This window comes from Formica exsecta, unplaced genomic scaffold (genome assembly GCF_003651465.1).
Source record: "Formica exsecta isolate Colony F162 unplaced genomic scaffold, ASM365146v1 scaffold38, whole genome shotgun sequence".
Taxonomy (NCBI): Eukaryota; Metazoa; Arthropoda; class Insecta; order Hymenoptera; family Formicidae; genus Formica; species Formica exsecta.
In genome coordinates, this window is record NW_021851042.1 from 1,547,440 (window position 1) to 1,568,515 (window position 21,076).

General features: G+C 31.1%; 1 protein-coding gene across 1 annotated transcript in view; it reads right to left on the bottom strand.

Moving 5' to 3' along the window:
• The window catches only part of LOC115239447 (calcium/calmodulin-dependent protein kinase kinase 2), a 71,093-nt gene that overhangs the window by 30,420 nt on the left and 19,597 nt on the right, over nucleotides 1–21,076 (bottom strand). Inside the window, exon 3 of the mRNA XM_029813963.1 lies at nucleotides 14,749–14,815. Coding sequence (XP_029669823.1) covers nucleotides 14,749–14,815 — 67 coding nt within the window. The remainder of the gene's footprint in view (nucleotides 1–14,748; nucleotides 14,816–21,076) is intronic.

Below are 21,076 nucleotides of genomic sequence, written 5' to 3' on the forward strand. Positions count from 1 at the left end.
TATATATATTAATATGTATGTGTTTTTATAAGTATTTTTTACGTAATTAGTACGTAATTTCAGAATACTTTTGGAGTTTTTTATTCAATAATCTCGTCACGTGTTTAGTAAACGTTGATATGAAATACGGATAATTGACCATTAGTAATTGAAATAAATTATTTCTCAATGCGAATCTTAAATGATACATTTGGTCCTAATAAATATCTTTCGCGATTGGCTTACGTTAGGTTTCACACTGGATTTTACACATGTGAGCTTTCTTCTAATTGTATTATCGTATGAGTCAATCTTCCATACATATGCAGCATTCTTTTTTACGCAAACATTATTAACAAAGACATCTGTTGTCATAAAAGAATCATTATCCATCTTATAAATGATGGAGATATTTTTATCTTACATGAATAAAACATGAATCACTTGTGAACTAAATATGGATATGAAAGCCAAATAATTAAAAGTGTCTTTATTTCTACATTTGTATATTTGCCATGTATGCCAAATAAGATTACTTTGAAATTAAGTATGATATATATCGCTGAGGTATTTAATTATGACAAGAATTAAATTTTTTAAAAACATCGTCAAATATTTATTTAAACACATTCCGAGAAATTACTAATGAGGCATCTTTCATATTTCAAAAAGAGAATTAATTTTGATAATGATTTTGATTTATGTAATGATTATATAGCATGACATCTCTAAAAGACGATTAATTATTTCTCGTAGTAATTCAGGCAAAACTGCCTGAGCGCCATGAGTTAATCAAATAACGAAGAAACAAAACTGTCGCACGAAAAAAAGTATACTTTATGCCTTATGCGATAAAAGCGTTAAGTTTGGTTTAATATAGACAGGACGAGTCGACAAAGGGGAAAGGAGAGGAAATCGAAGTGTCTCTTACCGGCTATTAGTAAGTTATTAACGTGACAGTGTCTCGGCTAATGGCGTTATTAACGACAGTTGTGTACGTGACCCACTAGCTCCCGTATCGTTTTCATATATTGTTACAATGGCTGTGTATCGATGATCGATATCATTCATAATTAAAAGGACGCGTCATTTTTCGTGATAGAGATCACGAAATGCATTACGTTTCTTTTCATCAAAAAAATGCATTTAAATTAATTATTTAATTGGTAAATACTAATGTCATAAAAGAATTTTTATCATACATATATAAAAAAAATTTATTTTTATATATATTTTAATATATCCTTATTTCTTTCTAATCTCATGGATGAGAATAGTTAAAGAACAAAAATAAATATAATTGTCTCGCATTGATTTCATCTTGTTCTAATTATAAAGGGTTAGCGAGTTTCTTTGCGGGGATAAACATTGGTCTCAAAAGAATGGCTGTTTTTATTTACTGTAATACTGGCTGGAACAGAAGATCGCAATGAAAGTTCCGTCTATTTCGAACCGGACGTAAACGCGATTCATTATTCGTTTATAGAAGACGCCATAAAACGAATGTAGAATTAACAGAAACAAAGAACACGGACAATACGTACAAAGGGAGCCTCAACTGCGGAAGAAACAAGTAAAGCCGGGAAATAGCATTTATTCACGCCTTTGTAAGCACACAAAAGGACTTTGATTAACACGATTAAGTGCAAGCTCATAGACGTTCAATGGCTATGCATCACTTTCATGGGCTATTGCACTACATCACTTGGACCATCGGGCTCATTAACACCTGAGCGTGGATATTAGTTGTCCTTTGATAGCATCCCGTTTGACATTATTAAACCCGAAGCACGAGAAAAGCGCCGCCATCATAGTACAATATTATATAATAAATTAACAAAAGTTTCTTCAAGTAACATTATATTTTATGAATTTCTTTTTTCATAAATAGAATTGAAGTTATGATTATACTTAATGCATAAATCCCGCAAATGTATACATATATATATATATATATATATATATATATATATATATATATATATATATATATATATATATATATATATATATATATATATATATATATATATATATATATATATATATATATATATATATATATATATATATATATATATATATATATATATATATATATATATATATATATATGTATACATTTGCGGGATTTATGCATTAAGTATAATCATAACTTCAATTCTATTTATGAAAAAAGAAATTCATAAAATATAATGTTACTTGAAGAAACTTTTGTTAATTTATTATATAATATTGTACTATGATGGCGGCGCTTTTCTCGTGCTTCGGGTTTAATAATGTCAAACGGGATGCTATCAAAGGACAACTAATATCCACGCTCAGGTGTTAATGAGCCCGATGGTCCAAGTGATGTATATATATATATATATATATATATTATTTAACAATATCCACGTAAACTTTCCTTATCAAAACTCTATCGGATACCGATATCACGATTTGAGCATAGATCATTCTTAGCATCATTTTGAAATTACACACAATTTTATTAAATGGAGATGCATTGCGCACACAGATGCATATATTTTCGGAGTATGACATTTCTCTCGATTGCGATCGCGTGCATCATTTTTCCATGTAACGTCGCTGTGTTTCTTTTACCTAGCCAGCAGACTGAATTAATGATGTACCATCGTCGACTCGCTCGTTCGCGACCGTCGAGGCAAACCAATATTGCAATTCGATCGATCCTGATGCACGTTGCATACGCGAAGCACGTTTTAGACTATAAACGACACCGCGAAAGAATACGTCGTCGGTTCGTGGCAAAGTCGTTCTAAATTAATCACGTTCCATCGGTTCAGCATTTATCTACTCCACATTCTTCTCAATCGATTACATCTTTAAACATCCGTTTTATTTTGTAAAATTATTGTGCTACAGAAAAAAAGAGAGCGAGAGAAAGATAAAGAGAGTACTATCTATCTAAAATGTCTATATTCCTGTGTAAATAAAGTTAAAATTGTCTGACCGTCAGTTTGTTTGTTCAGTCACTATGCAAATACAGTTAAAGCGATTTTCGAAATACTACAGAAAATGTTCTCATCTTTTATGCTGAAATTTCTATGTACTGACAATGGGATTATTGGATTACGCGAATCTATGATTTATGATTTAAATGCCCGTGAATATTTTAGCGAAATTATTTTCAAATTTGATTTTAATATTTAAAAGTAAAATTCTAAAATGTTTTTATAGTTGCCATGACAATATAGATATATCTTAGCTAATTGAATTTTAAAATTTGAACTACAATCTTTACCTTCTCACTTATGGTTATTATGCGAACGGATTTACGCGCTACAATTACTTCTAGTGTTTAATCTGTATTAAGTATTTATAGTGCAAAATCACTTACGCATTCAGGTCAGATCTATATAATACGATTGTAACGGCTCAATTAAACATCGTATGGAGTCAATTAATTAGATTGAACAATTGATTAGATTATTCGGTCGCATTGCTAATAGACGTGTTTGTTGCGTGCACAGTCTATGATCGATATGTATCGTGTGTGTATTTTAATTAAATGCTGTTTAAATTAATAAGATATCTATGATCTTGAATTTTCTTTTATTTACAAATTCTTAGCATGTTTTAAGTAAATTTTTCTGTGGAAATGAACTTCATTTTAATATAAAACATTTTTTAATTCGGAGATTATTAAAATAGTGCGCGCATATAATATTTAATATACACAATAGCGAATATAGAATCGCTATAAATAATAATAATGATAAAAGAAAAAAAAATACAGTGAACTAGAAAATGTCAATTATGGATAACAAATTTAATATGTCAAAATCTGGTATTAAAAAGGAATATACATTTAAAGGAATATTTAGAATGTATTTTCGATATTAATTTCAACATATTTATCCCGATAATTGCACCATCGTGGTATTTATTGAATCTCTTTTTTGCAGCTTATAGTATTATCGTTCGATAAAATAAAATATCGTTCCATAAAGAAAATATGCTTCCGTATATCGATATATTATATTTTTCCGATTATTGGCTATGTAATCCATGTGTATCAAAACGGCACATTCTCTCTCTGCAATTTGTCGGAACAACCGCAAATTAATCTCATTAATTGACGAGGCTGTTCATGATCGATGAGTTGTGCGCGACGCATTTTATCGCGTTATACACGATTGCGTACGATTCGCGATACTTTAAAGTTTGGATCGAATTAATAATGTTTCATTAATTGGTCACGATCGGCATATTACCGATTGCATATATGTATTACGGCGAAATCGGTCACAGTCAGATTGTTACTTGGCTATATAATGCTGCTGCATGTCTGCAACTGAGCGGATGTTAAATTTTTGAAGCGCGAATTAAACATGTCGGGATTATCTGATTTGACATTTAATAATTTATACGATAGAGAAATTCCGCTGATGAATTTATCAATTATACTGCTTTTTTATTACAGAAAATGTTGAATATTATTTTACATGAATGAAAAAGAAGTCTTTATATTCATGAAAATAATAAGTTTTTAATAGAATAAAATAATCATTTATTATTCGAATTATTCGCTTATTAGCTTTCAATGCCTACTTTCAGATACATTAATAAAATTTTTGGAAAATGATTAAGATAAATATATAAACCAAACTATATTTTATTTATAAATTATATTATACATCAAATTATATTTCAAAAATTTCCAAATAATTTGCTATAAATAATGAATTTTTATCGTTTAATTATTCTTAATTTTTTAATTGAATTTTCCTTGCAATCATTTTGTAAAAAAATATCTGACATGTAATGTAAATTAATTTTTGCGTTTGAACTATAGATTTAGCGCATTCTTGTATTAATCTACACATGCAGACATAATCTCAATTATATTTATTTAGAAATTATCAGAAATTCTTTTTTTCGCTTTCGCGCATAAGAGTCTTTTACCTGTGAGAAGTTGATATCTTTAGTAACTGCACACGCTTCCAATTCGTATCGACCTATCGTTATAATTTTAATATCAATAATTCACACACACTCATGAATCCATCATTGAAGTCATCGTTTTTTCTCTGATACTGAATGAACGTTTCAAGGGCTTTTGATACTTGATAATATCGATACACACAAACTGCGCGCGACATCTAATTGGAAGGGATCGATCACTCGCGAATAAAATTCCGAAAAAAGAAAAAAAAAAGATAGGAAAAAACCGCACTCGCGCACTTTATTTCCGATTCCTGCTTCGGATACTGGAGACTCTGGTCCGCTCTCTCAGCCGTATTGCTTTGAGCTTCGGTCGTCGACTACATGCAGCTCTCGCGGAGTTTGGACCGCGTGCTCTTCCCACTACCTTCTCCGCTGACATCGTCGTAACCACCACCTTTCGGGCCGATACTCGAGTTGTATATCGTATCCGCCCGCTCCGCTCTGCTCCGATCTCGAGTTGCGTAATAATGATGGATAGGGGAGAGAGAGAGAGAGAGAGAAAGCGTATGGAGATGCAGCAACATCCGCGGTGGAGCCCTGCTACCCCGCTCTAATTGATGCGGAAGAATGACTACGCAAAATAATGTTTTCATTTCGATATTATCGACGATTTTCTTAAGTATTCTCTCGGGAAAATTTTGCGAGCGTCAACTTTTGGCAATCTTTTATATGGTAATTTATTTTTTGCGCTTATATTTAATAAGTGATTTCGAAAAAAGCATATAGATATTTCCAGACAATTGACACATAGACGATGAATAATCGTGTTTATCTGCAAGCGGACTCGTGTTCAGTTTGCAAATTTATTATTCAGCTTTTTTTTTTGGGTGCCCTCTTGTGACGCTCGCTCACTTTATACGTGCCTGAACTCGTCTCTGATCCATGAACTTGTGGATCGTAGAAAGTGGCGTATTCGCAGGGTCTTTCGACCAGTCTGGTCTGCGTCATCTTTGTAACGATATATGCTTATGTGGCATACATGTATAGAGACATATGTGTATAGATCGCATCTGGGCTCTTAAGCTTCTTGTGTTTGGAGAATATAGTTTTTTTATTCGATGATACGGATATTATTTCTGTGAATCTTCACATTTGCCGAAGACTGTTTCGTTAATATAAATACTTGAAGAACATTTTAAAAATTCTATTGAAAATATTTTTTCCAACTTCACCTTCGGATAATTTTCTAGAATTTTTACGAAGGATGCGGAAAACTCTTGGAAAGTTTTCGAAAAGCGAGAATATGTTTCCCTGCGTAATTCTCTCTGGTGACTTGGAAGTAATTACTTTGAAGAGTCGCGAAAAAATTGCTTTAGAACGCGCGAGGAATATCAAAATGCTTGATATGGTAAGAGTGGTTGCGCAGTTTCGTTAGAAAAAAAAAAAAGGTGATAATTTACAACTTTGACCTTGTTGGCGATATGCCACCGTAATTCCTATGGAAAACACTGTTATTATTGCATCTATTATGTCGTAGCGAGATAAATTATTCCAAGACATCCTGTTGGCAACCACTATGGAGCTTGTCCAATTTAAATTCTTGATATTTAAGATTGCTTGCCAAACACGTATCGATTGTTAATCGTGCAGTTTATAGTGTTCGATTTTCTCGCGCTTAATTTAGAAATATAGCAGGAAATTTTTGTTTTATAAACCTATTAAATATAAATATATATAAAATTCAAAATACGTAAAAAAAATTTAATACAGTAATTTATTTATATAAGTTTCACTTTTTTACAATTGTCATTTTTCTATAAATTAGGGATAATATATAATATTATCCATAGTGATGTGAAAAATATATGAAACAAAATATTTGGAACAACTAATTTAAACATTGCACGATTGCAAATGTAATAAAATTACATGTTTAGTTACACACATATTAATATACAAGATATTATATAATATACAACTGTTTAAAACAGAAAGCCACTTGAGAAATCGTTAATATTTAAAATTCCGACTAAGCTGCGGCGATCATGTCATCAAGCTAATATATCGTTTTTCATTTACATACGTGACTAACAAAACACGCCAGATGTTCCTAAGTTACTTCCTACGTGTGCGATAATTATTAACGTCATCGCCGCAAGCTTCCTTTTGCGTCTTCGCGGTTTGTGAACAGATGATCTTATCGCTTTGTGATATTATAGCAGACTAATGTTTATTTAGTTGTTTAGTTGTAAATCGAGTTTTGAGGAATAAAGTTTGAAACGTTTCATTTTTATAAATTGTAATATGATACTTTAAAATACTTTTTGCAATGCTGCAAATCAAAAAGTTTCGGAAAATGTTAGCCAATCGTTCAATCGAACCTCGAGATATTTCGAGCCAATTCCAAATCTTGTCGAAGAATACGTTTCTGCAGTTTAAAGTTTTAAAGGAACTTTGTGTGCGAATAATCTTGCATGCACTTATGTATACAGAATATTTTATATATTTTATATGTCTCACGATATATTTGAAATTATTCTTAATGTGTATGTGTGAAATGCAATGTTTAACAGTTTCTAGTAAGTAATTTACTTTGTGCATTAAAGTTTACTGATTTATTGCATAGTATACTGAAGTTTGAAATCTCCAAATTAAAATAATTAAAAAATATGTGCAATTTCCGCAGCGAAAATTGTATAGGAATTTACGTGCAATTATTGAAATGTAACATGAGAAATGGAATACAGTTTAATGTTACTATACAGAATAAAATTAATTAATATAATATTAACTAAATAATTTTACAGCAATTATTTTTGTAATAAAGTGAAATATATTGAAGAAAATTTTCGGTACAATTTTTAAATTTATATTAGGTAATTTAAACATTATATTCTCTTATAGAGGTTATATGACAAAGTGATATATTTCTATCACATTTTAATGCGTAGGCAAAGAACATAAAGTATCTTGGAAAATCCTGCATGATTTTTTTATCATATATGTGATAACTTTTTTTTGCCTTAATATTAAAAATGAATATAGATTCCAATTTACCATTATTCTTCCTTTTTCTTCAAATAACCACTATCGCGATTAATTATAACATTGTGAACGATAAAGGGTATTAATGTCAAAGAGTGCTTTGAATGAAGTCGATCAATTCGTTGTTAATTATTAATTTTTAAAGGCTTAAATCAAATAATCCACTAATAATTCATCTATTCTACGAAATTTAATTTTCACGTCCTGGCAAAACTCTTTTAAATTAGACTCTCTATTACAAAGTAAAAACGATATTATATTTTCCGCGCGCGAAAGGTAGAAGTGCATCACAATGCACACGTGTTCATAAAATTCAAAATGAGATATTTCAAAAGATCTCGTTATTTTAGTCTTTGGTCTTATGAAAAAATATGAGGTTATTATTATATAACTTTTTAATTAAACTGGAATTCGTTTTTTTTTATTCATTTATTTGTTTTCCTAATATTTTATATTCATCTATTATAATATAATATATCTAATTAATAAATTTGAAAATGGCAGAATGGAAATATGATAATAGAGTTTGTTGCATTCTTAATATAGCTCCAAATTTATCAGTATTTGCAAATATATAATATTTGCACGATGTGTCAAAAGCAAAAGATAAAAAGAAAGGCACAAGGAAGATAGCAAGAGTCTGGTGTTCTAGAATTTGATTTCATAGTCTTCCAGCAAGTAGCGGTTTCTCAAATGAAAGCGTTTGTTATCTGAACGGAAACTTGAGTAAGACAAAAGAGGAGAACTAGTTGAGAAAAAGCATTATATTGTACATAGAGAAGATCGTCACAATTTCAGGTCGGAAGCGCCAAGATCTCGTTCTGGCATTCGAATTTTGTGTATTTTACAGTAACAATAGTCTCGTGATCCTTTGCGATTCTTTATAACAAATTGAGAAATTATTCAGTATCAATTTTGAAGCGTATTTTTTTTACCAAGAAATATCAGGTGCATCGATAATAATAAAAAAAAAAAAAAAACATTTCAACGTCTATCAAATTTACAACCAAAAGCACAGAACATTTTTAACTTTAATATGATGGCTGATAAAGTGTATTTTCAAGATTTAATTTTATTTAAAATACTTTATTAATTTTCTAGCCATAGCTACTTATATTCGAACGAATTAAGATCATTTTTAAAGGAAAATTTTCCATATGTAAATATAAATTTGGACGAAGCAATAAATTATATATCCGCGTTTCTCATTTTTATTCTTTACATGATGCAAAGTTGTCATCTATTTAAATCTTTTCATATAAATCTTTTGTAATGATATTGAATCGTATAGACAAGCTCAGAGGGAATGCAAGGAATTCTTGAAATCGTATACCAAGTCTATTCATGATAGGAGAAATCAGATATTGACTGGATCAATTTCAATTGGAGGGCGTTCTTTGAGGAAAATGCGAAGTTCTCGAATAAATTCCACGCAAATTGCGATCTTTGAATCCGGCAGATTGCGCGTTGATATATAAAGCAACGCTTCATTTGCTACAGTATATTTTCAAGTCACTACATTCTAGTAAGGTTTACCCGGAAGTTTGTTCGCCTTTGGCGTTTTGGAACAATCTGTTTGCAATGTAAATAGACAAGTTTTTTGGCAAAGATGAAAAGTTTTTAATGAATTTATAAATTTTTGTACACAGGTGATATCAAAAATTAACGAACTATTAAAGAAAATTGGTGGAATAAGTTCATTATGTATTTATTAGTAATCACGTTGAAGGATTTTGATACATTTTATATATGAAGCTGTGTGTGTGTGTGTGTGCGAGACGTAGATGCGAAAATTCGTATTTAGGATAGGAAAGGTTCATCTGAGATTGGAAACAGGAATGAGTTTTTTTCAGTGTCGCGTTTTGATTTATTTGAGAAATAATGCACGAAAACTCGGCGATGTCCGCGCGTTATGGGCGTATGCGTCGGATGCAGGAGGACCCATTCGTAGCTGAAAAGCTCGCTTTGATGCGCTCCAGCGAACTGAAAATTCCACAAACCAATGCAAGCTTAACGGAGCAGGAACTGACGATTTTCTGCGCGCGCGGTTAACTTCCGTGCATGTTTCGTTCTTCTCCCATGTTTCTCGTACATTTCGTCATTTTTTGGCAAAGATGAAAAGTTTTTAATGAATTTATAAATTTTTGTACACAGATGATATCAAAAATTAACGAACTATTAAAGAAAATTGGTGGAATATGTTCATTACGTATTTATTAGTAATCACGTTGAAGGATTTTCATACATTTTATATATGAAGCTGCGAGACGTAGATGCGAAAATTCGTATTTAGGATAGGAAAGGTTCATCTGAGATTGCCAGATATTGGAAACAGGAATGAGTTTTTTTCAGTGTCGCGTTTTGATTTATTTGAGAAATAATGCACGAAAACTCGGCGATGTCCGCGCGTTATGGGCGTATGCGTCGGATGCAGGAGGACCCATTCGTAGCTGAAAAGCTCGCTTTGATGCGCTCCAGCGAACTGAAAATTCCACAAACCAATGCAAGCTTAACGGAGCAGGAACTGACGATTTTCTGCGCGCGCGGTTAACTTCCGTGCATGTTTCGTTCTTCTCCCATGTTTCTCGTACATTTCGTCATTTTTCTATCCTTTTCCGTAGTCTTTTTTTTTCAATTCTTTTATCTCTCACACTCATCAAGTTGTCGAGATTGATTGCGAGATGGTTCTTTCTCAGAACGGAATTACATTGTTCGAGGAAAATGAAAGAGAAGAGGACGATAGAACGTCATACGTGAATAACAGTGAATGTCACTTATATATAAAACATGTATGTACTGTTTTATAAAGAGTGACAGACGAAATGATATATATTACATTGCATCAAAGATGCGTCTTAAAGAGATCGTAGGCTGAAACAAATTTGAATAATCATCTTTTAATGATTATTTTACAGACTTTTGTAAGTCTACAAAAGTAAATTATATAATTGAATGTACGGCTCGTATGACTAAAATCAAATGTCAGTGTAAACTGGCAGTAACGAGCCAAGCGCGGTATAAAGAGCGCAAACACTGTTTATTAATTAAAATAAATAGAATACACTAATCGCGGACGTTTCGGCCCTTTTTTGGGGCCATCTTCAGCGCGGAAAACAAAATAATACGGTCTTGAATAACTAAACGCAACTGCGACGTTCGGTGATGCATCCCGTGGATCTCTTNNNNGAAATGTTTACCGATTGTCACTGTTTCATATTTATGGCGTTTTTTAGGTATTTATTGTTACCGCTCTTGATAAGCTTCGCTCCTTGTCAACAATTTAATCTTATTATTCTCGACTTTTATTATAATTTTTGTTATTTAATTTTACCGTTTGCGTCAATCGTTCCACATTGTCACGGGATCGTGTTATTTATTTGCGTGTTTTTTATTGTTTATTAACGTCTGGTTGACAACCTAGCTATATCAACATTATGTCATATGTACCGTTTTAATGTATCATGAACAATAGTTTGTCTCATTGTTCCTCCGTGAGTTGGAGAGTGTAGTTCTCCGATTACACCTACGATTGGTCAGTGTCAACCTGTGCATTTTACTGCCATGTCTATCTACCACCCAAGAAATTCGAGGAATTACCTTTGGAAGGACATGGATTCTCTTAATGATGGGATGTCGCCGGTTGCGTAAGAGATCCACGGGATGCATCACCGAACGTCGCAGTTGCGTTTAGTTATTTAAGACCGTATTATTTTGTTTTCCGCGCTGAAGATGGCCCCAAAAAAGGGCCGAAACGTCCGCGATTAATGTATTCTATTTATTTTAATTAATAAACAGTGTTTGCGCTCTTTATACCGCGCTTGGCTCGTTACTGCCAGTTTACACCGACATTTGGTCTATAAAAGTAATTATATATTTTATAAATGATAAGATATTGTGTGTATGACATTTGTACACATTCATGTATATAAATATATAAATAAATTTTTCATAAGATCGTAAGTTTTTTTAATTACTAAATTTTATTGTTTTCCATATCATATGGAAGAATTGTGTATCGTTATGTGTGTCTTAAAAATGATAGAAACTTTTATAATTTCATGGAATTGTTATCGAGATTGTGGCGACATAAATGTAAATACATTTAGCGACATCTCGTTATATAGATCTCGTGGGAAAATGGAATGTCAATAATGTCGTACTGTAGAACTGCTGAGATTTTGCGATCAGTATTTTGGAAGAAATATCTCGTTATTCACGGTATTTGCTCTTTGCAATTGATACTGTTTGTACTTTAATTTCCCTATAGAGAATAAGAGAGTTTGAGTATGTCTCTCTCTCTCTCTCTCTTTTCTCTCTCTCTCTCTCTCTTTTCTCTCTCTCTCTCTTAAAAATATTATAAGTTGAAGTTTAGTATGCAAATAATTCGTATATTTTCTATAATGCTTCATAATGTATAGTACAATACGAAGACGTGTCTTGAAATTTTGCGTTTGTAAATTGAAAGTAGACAAACTTATTATTTGTGTGAGAGAGAGATTTTTTATTAATCAAGAGAAAATTATAAAAATTGATTGGTAACCTTTCGAAAATTGTCCATTATGTTCTATTGATATATTCTGGAATAGAAGTATTTTGAGTAACTTCAAATACGAATATCTTCAAAAGTTTAAATTATATTAATAGAATTTTAGATAAGAGAGATATTAACAGATTTTTATTTTAATTTAATAATGCAGACAGGGGGATATAACGTGCATCTAATATATCAACAATATTAGATATTAGAACGAACAATACATATGGAAATACAAATATTATGAAACTTCTAACGACGAAATTCGACATTGACACAGCTGTCCGAGATTTCGTGCTCGTTCTATCTCGGACAATAAAAGTATTTAGAATGTTGCGCGCGATCGAGGCTATGTTGTCGTACGCGACCTAGCATTGCTCAATGCATATTGTCATCATTTTATATTGCATTGAAATAAATATGATTCCGGCAAGTAATAATAAAAAAAGGAGAAGAAAAATGGGAAAAAATATGAGGCGACCTTTCGAGAAAAAGAGAGTTAGTCGATCACCATCGTGCTCGCATCGCCACTCTCGCGTATCGGTTAGCCCCGCGAGATTCAATAATTTAAGCAGTAATGGCCTGGCCATCGATCGACTGGAGTTTAAAATATCTTGCGTCGTCCGTTCTCGCAATTTTCGCTTAGTTTTCTTATTGTAGCTTGTGTAAATATATTGCGACAGCGATATTTATCGATGTCATCACATTAGCTTTAGAAATGTATGTTTATTGACGAGTAGTTATGTTTGTTAATTTCAACTTTTTTGTACCGAAATCTTTATTTATTAAAAGAAGATTCTTATCTCTTTCACGAGTTACTTCTGCTGATAATTGCGATGATATATCGCGATGCTTACGAATTTTCGAAATTTCTTCCTGGATCGAGACATCGAATGGTCTATTAAAAGACTTCTTTGACGTAAGGAAGCGAATATTGAATCTTTAACGCGAAGACGATGTCAAAGAACTCGGTGTGGTTTTTGTCTTTGACGAGGGCAAAGGTGCAATTATTTAGACACAAACCTCTGGCCGCCTTGGTACATATCGATCGGCTTCGACTGTGTGGTTAAAAATATCTATTCGCATGCCGTGATACATTATGGCAGTTTAGGCCGTCCTCCTTGAACTTCCTCCTTTCCTTTTTTCCCTTGCTTCTCCATCCAAGTACAGGACGATAGTGTCGAAGGTCGGATTTAATCAATGGGCGGTTTATCGTCGAAAATAAGATGTTTTGTGTTTGCTTCGATTGTATAATCGAATGTAAAATCTTCGAGTGTAAAATCTTAGAGTGTTGAGATCATCGTTGTCACGATTGATCTCCTGCTCTGTTTCATTCTATTAATATTTATGACGGTTTATTTGTTTGACTCCTGTTTTTCATTTATGATAAAATGATATATAAATTATCCATAAAATGTAATTTGTTTATTGTTTTGCAAAATTATAATTTAATACTTTCTCTCTTGGTTGATTTTACAATAATAAATATATTTTAAGTGAAAATATCATTTAGTAGCAATACGATTTTTTAAAACTTATAGAAACGAATTTTAGTTAAATCCGATGCATTTATACTGAAACTGGGCTAGGCATAGATTAATATGTACAAAACATTTTGATCGACGCGGCATTAATTGAAACTATTGTCATGCATTTATTTCTTTGAAAACCATTCGCATCAGTCTTCCGGAACATATATCATGTTATCGTTTCATAGAAACGGAAACTGCATAGTTCATCTTCTCTTCTGTCATATTTAAGCAAGCATACATCTGTAGATGTATGCTTGCTTAAATACGTCTGCATTTATATCGCGCATTTACGTAATCAAGAGCATCGTCATGTGGCGTAGTATTCTCGAAATAGAGGCACCTTTTTTTAGGTAGTTAAGCGAACCGATTAGCGATATTATCATGATAAACGTTGCAGAACAATAACTGTCTATACATAAATAGTATAATGGTTGTTTGGTCGTTTTAAATGGCTGTGCATGACATAAATGGAATTTCCTTCTGTCTTGATGATTCGAATTGAGTGATATACAGTTAAGTCAATATAATTCTTCATATTTATCAAGTGTTTTCAAATTTTATAAAGGAATAAAAAACATTTTTTTTATTATTGCATTGATAACAAGGTAATGTACAATATATGTGTATATATCAATTTTTTAATGTAAAAATGTTTTTTAAGAGTTATTTATTAAGGATTGTAATTTTTTAAATTATTTGTTCTTAGTTTGACTTAACTGCATCCATTGAAAAAATAAAGTTACTTACTTTGGAATGTCACCAATTCGCGGTGGTCGATATTTTCGCGGCGTGACGTCGCTCCATACATTGCAAGCTGGAAAATTAAGAAATACTTGAATAAAAATGATAACACTTTTAATGATAATATTAAAACACGTGCAAAGATAATAATTTGAAAGAATAGCTTTGCCAGATATTTTACACTTCAAATATCGTTAAATGAGACAAAGACGAATGAAATAACGTTAAATTTGCAAAAGTACATATTCGCTTCTTTTCAATAAATGCAAAATGTGAAAAACTTTTCAAAAATTAATTTTTTTTCTTTAGAGCAGATTGCATTGTCAAAATAAACCACTTTACAGTTCTGTGCGGACCGTGAGCCAGGCAATTTTTTTTTTCTTTTTTGGTAGTCAATTGGGAATCAGGTCACTGAAAAACAGTGAATATATGCGCGAAAAATGGAACGTTCGTATATTGCATTCGCGATCGAAACGATTCGTGATGACAGGAAATTGCGTATTGAGAAAAACTCTTTGGTTTTTTGGCTGGTGCGCTACTTCGTGGATGTGTGCCTCTTTTCCGTCCGTAACAATAAAATTATGCGAATCACAATTTAGTGAGCTGAACAAATTCTCAATTTTCTTCTATAATCGAACTTCTTATGCGGACATCGAGCATAATTGCGTCTTATTTTATACATTGTTCTCTTATTTCCATATGTATCACAAAATTTATCGATTGTTAAAACATAAAGTATGTTATAGAATAAAGTCATCTTTAGATTTTATAATACTAGTAATATTTAAGTAATCTAAGTAATATCTATATATTTTATAACAACACTATTAATTTTTTTATCTAGTATAAAAAAAATTTAATTTATTTTCTACCTATTTTTTTCGAAAAATTTGTTTTTTGTAATTCAAATTTATATCGAATTATAGTTTAATATTTCCATGAATTATCCATGAGTTACCCAGGAATTTGCGTGTATGTTACTCTAAAATTTGCAATAGAACTGGTAATGCAGAAGAAATTGAGTTTATTGTTGATCGTTGAGTTTAACGCTTCGTATTTCGATGATATGGAGATCGTTTAATTGCCGAGTGTGCTTCCACAAGATTGTAATTCCTGAATCGATGAATAATACATTCACAGAGTGCACGTAACATCTTGGAAATTTATTTGCGTGACGTATTTATCGTGTGAGTAAAGCTGACGCATCATATAAAATTCAGAAATTATAACAAATGATAGCTTTATTTTTAATAATTCTGTAGCTCCTGATAATTTAAACAAATAATTGTAACAATTAAAATAAAAAAATTATGAATTTCCATTAAATATTATATCAGCTTCAAACATACATACACACATATTTATCGATTCGAGTTAAGAGAACAAGCAATTTTATTAAAGTGAAATTAAGTTTACTATAATATAAAAAAAGAAATTATCTTTTCTGTTTGTGAAACAGAAAAAGTTTATCTTAAAATTCTATTTTGCAGTTTTTAAAGGTTTTTCTCTTTCTCTCGATGTGCAATATTTATAACAGATTTATTTTCATGCTCATATTGTTTTCAGAATACGAATATAGGATTTGCAGATCACTAATTTTTCTAACGGTTTGTAAAGTAAAAAATCTCGCGGGTCATAAAGCTTTTTACGAGCAGATGAATAGGTGTAATATTGAAAGAAGAAACTAAGAGAAAAAGCTGCGGGTGAGTTTAATCGAAGTTCTAAGAATACCGCGCTCCAACGGAAGATTCATCTTGATACACGAATGACATTTGCTAATTATAAAGTTCTGCTTTTACAGAATCACGACATAATATCAATTATGCAGGCGTAATCGAGTATGCAATTAAATCATTTAATTTTTGCAATGCCGCTGTTTTTCTCTGAAATACTCCAGCTATATGCTATTAAAATATTTAAATTTAAGAAAGAAATTTATATTATTTTTAGGGGATATATATTTTTTAAATTGTTATTAAAAATTTCTCATATTCATTGTTTGTTTTCAATTCGTGTATGTGTTTTTGATTAGAAAAATATTACATTATTCATAGTTTAATTCAGAGAAAGAGAGAAGGGGAAAGGAAAAGAGAGAAAGAGAGAAAGAGAATATTTATAAAATATTTTATTAAAATGGAATTTATTAAATATATGACGCGTGTATGTTTGCAAAAATCGGTAATTAGTAAGTTGATGTTGACGTAGAATTTGCTGAAAATATTCTTTTCATTACTTTGTATAAATTATGTATATTGCGTTGGATTTAAATTACAGCAACGTGTGTTGCTGTAATTGTATGCAAACTGTATGCAAACACATAAGTTGCTGTAATTGTATGTAAACTGTATGCAAACACATAAGCAATCAAAACGCTGTTTCATCGACATGTGTATTTCAAATATGTAAGTTTGCAGCTTGTGTTTTCCGCAATATTGCCATTGTACATTATAGCGCACGTTAAATAGTCTTTCATTTTGAAGCCATAATTTTGAAATACTTTTTATGCTACTATTATTTTTTTAATGAGTCTTTCTAGTGCTAATATTAAATGCATTGCATCTTCGCAGTGTAGACAGAGCAGTAAAACAAAAGACAATTTAATCTTCTTCTTTCTTGATAAAAGAAATCAAATTGGAAATACGGAAAGCTTTATAATTATTAAAATGGATAAGTTTATTTGTATTTAATCTTGGAATGAGAAAGAATAATTTTATAAACTATATTGAAACTTTGTTGCCACAATCAGAAATTTGCTATCAATTCCGACAGTTCAAATGTTTTTTTATAGGAATGATAACAGCTGATAATGAATTTGTGAATATGCAATAATTAATATTCAGTAATTTTCTTTTTGTATTACAATTTGCATTTCTCTTCCAAATTCACGAGCTTTGTTATATTCCTTAGTCGTTTTAAACAAATGCATTAGAAAGAGCTTTTATTTTTTTCGATATGTATTCATTGAGGTGTATTTTATTAATTACAATATTGATATATAGACCTAATAGAACAATTAAAATTTTATTTTAAACGAAGGTTACTTAAATATTTTTTGTCATCCACATCTATGTATGTACATATTTATACATTATATTATATATATATGTATATATATAATGTATAAATATGTATAAAATTTGGACTTCTTTTTAGACTTTAAAAATGAATTTTGTATTATATCAAAAATGGAAGGAGAATAACTTTTTATTGACTCAATTCAAAATTACAAATTGTAAATGCTTTTTCGAGAATATGTATTTTCTGTGCTCTTCCCATAGTAATATAATTTCCATGTATGCGAGACTAATTGCGTCTTTCCAGGACCCGAAGGTCTTGACATAACCGCATCACTTTACAATAATTTTATTTCTAGTGACCCGATGCTCTCGTCCATCGGGAGTCGTGAAATTTCATTACTATGTGCTCGGGCGATAATTAATTACTAGCCGGTAGGAGTCACGTAATTTTGTTTCATCGATGCGACATGAGAGGAACGTACTTGCTAGCGAAGTTTGCCGTAACGTTAAATAAAAAATTATAACGGTTTTGTGACAGATTATTGCGGGCTAAATAATGTTGAATTCAATTACTTACATGACATGATAATAAAAGAGAATTTTTCAAAGAAAAAATTACATTTTCGTGATTTCTCGTAATGTTATATTATAACAATTAATATATTGCATCATATTTTGTTTTATTAATAGTTCATACAAAATTATGATAATAACAATTATTTTTATTGTTTACCATAAGATCATAAATAGAAGGCAAAAAATAAATTTTTGCAAATTGATTTTCCTTTTTTTTCTTACAAAATTTTAACATTTTACTTTTTTTTTTACAAAATTCTATTTTTTTTTAATTTTTAAAAAATTAAGCAATGTGTGCTGTATAATTCTATTATATATATATTCCCAACATTATTTAAAAAAAAATAAAATAATTTTACAGAATTTATAAATTTTTGTAATATTCTAGTGTCTGCTTATTTTGTTGAAAAATTGATAGCCGAGTATACATATATGTCTTATTTTTAAAGAATTTTCCACTATCAAATATATTGCATTTTGTAAAAGAACATTAGTATAAAACGCAACATACACACAAGAATTGTATAAAAGTTGTAAATTTAAATTCCGTGGATTTATGCAAAATAGGTGACACCATTTCCGGGCACATTATAGTGCATTGTATCGTCGTTATGGAAAGGGTTCTCTTAAGCATAGGCATGAATCTCGCTAGGAAGAGATAAAAGGTTCGATAATATAAAATTTGTAATGCTATTATTACGGGGTTATCTAAATGTTAAGCCCAAGCATGCGGAGGCTTTTATTTCTGACTATCTTTTATTCAAGTTTAAGAGAGAGAGCATATATAACTAAGCTTTTATTCAAGTTAGACGGCGAGTGAATCTTTTCGCATCTTTCCTTTCTTATAATATAATATTTAATATTCTTTTCAACCATTGTTTTTACCAACTGTCATCTTTCCCGACTTTTCTTCTACTCCGGTAATTAATTAGGTAACCGAGATGTATTAACGAAATGATTGTAAACAAACAGATAAGCATATTTACTTCTTATTTTAAGAATTTATTTGTGAATTACTGTATAATTCTCTCGGTCTTTAATATTATTTTTATAATAATATTTTACTGACATCTTTTTAAACTCTCTTTACCGATTTAATAATAATAGTGTTAATAGCTGAAGAGTTTTAATAACAATTTTTAATGCAAACTGAAAAGCTTTAACGAAAATGGTAAAATTAAAGAAAAATGATTCATCTTCGTAAAATATAAAATTAGATAAAAGATTCGTACGCGTAATTTTTTATCATGATAGAAAAAATACATTATATCTTACGCGGAAGTTTCTAAAAAGCGGTCGGAAATTTTCATGAAGGGAGTGTGCCGGATGGAGGAAGCCGGCAATCCGAGTAAATCTGGATCAGAATGCAAATGTGAGAGGAGGCGGTGACGATGCAAAACTGCGCGTTTCGTGTCCAATTATGCGACAGACGATTCGTAAGCACATGGACAAGTTAATTGTTAAATCGTCAAGAGATCGGGGATTGGCGACTGTGCATCCGTATTATCTTGCGGCCACGTATCCTCCTTTCTGGTTATAATCAATTCTTGCTAACTCGTCGGCGCGCCGGCAAAACCGTCCCGGTGACACCCGATATTGATCGAGAGAACCGAGTAAACGAAGCGTCATCGTCGCTACTGTAAGTCGAATTTCTACATGGATTGCATATTCTTTCTCTTTTTCTGTTTGAAATTTGGATATTGAAACTCAATTTCAATTTTTTTCCGCAAGTAAATCTATAATTTATTTTTCAACAATACGATGGACATAATCAAAGTGATTATTTTTGCAATTAATGTTTCCGAGTAATTAAATAATTAAAATAATTTTATTAGAAGATTTTAGTGTTGCTTAACATGACATATGTATATTATTAAGTAAAACTGATTATAAAGAATTAGAGAAAGCGTATATCGAGGTAAAAGATTAAGTTGTCGAATCTTTTATAACGTAAAGAATTTTAATTGCGAGAAATAACAATATATCACGAAGATAGAAAAGAGACGATGAGTGGCCAAGCTATTTTATACACGGTTAACCGATAGCTGTCAAATGTCGTTGCGCATGTTTTTAATATGTCAAAATATGTGCGCAACGACAGCTATCGGTGTATAGAATAGCGATCCTAGGATAGGACGAGGCGTTGTTTAATTGACTTAAATTTGCACTTTTTCGTTCTGCATTTGGCATAAAATTGTGCCGTAAGAGATCGATAAGAACCGGACAGGAAAACAGCAATTTAGAGACGGATGAAAATAAGTGCGAACTGCGGTAAGTGATGCATTGAAGTGGTGAATGAAGTAAAGGCAAAGCTGTGTGTAGCCAAGCTGTGCGAAAGGATCGACAAATTGACGTGCTATTTGCGTCGTGCACATTCATGCACCTACGTACTATCTACCTACATCTGGGAAATAATTTGTATTGATCGATGTTGCCTATGAGAAGTTAATTAACCGCGAAAATATCAATTTGTTTAGTCTTGCGGGTTTTGTTATGTGACGAATTATAAATATCGCAATGAATAAATGTATTTTATAGCGCGCATTCCGATAAGTTTTTCCGTCGCGAATAGCAATTATCGAACGTGTCCTTGAATAATTTATTATCGAATTTATCGAAGGAAACAATTTTACACAATTTTTTCGATGCAAGAAAATCTTATTTATGTCACGAAATAATTATCTTGATTAATGAGATTCATCTGGAAAGAAGACTTTTCTTCATTCTATATATATATATAT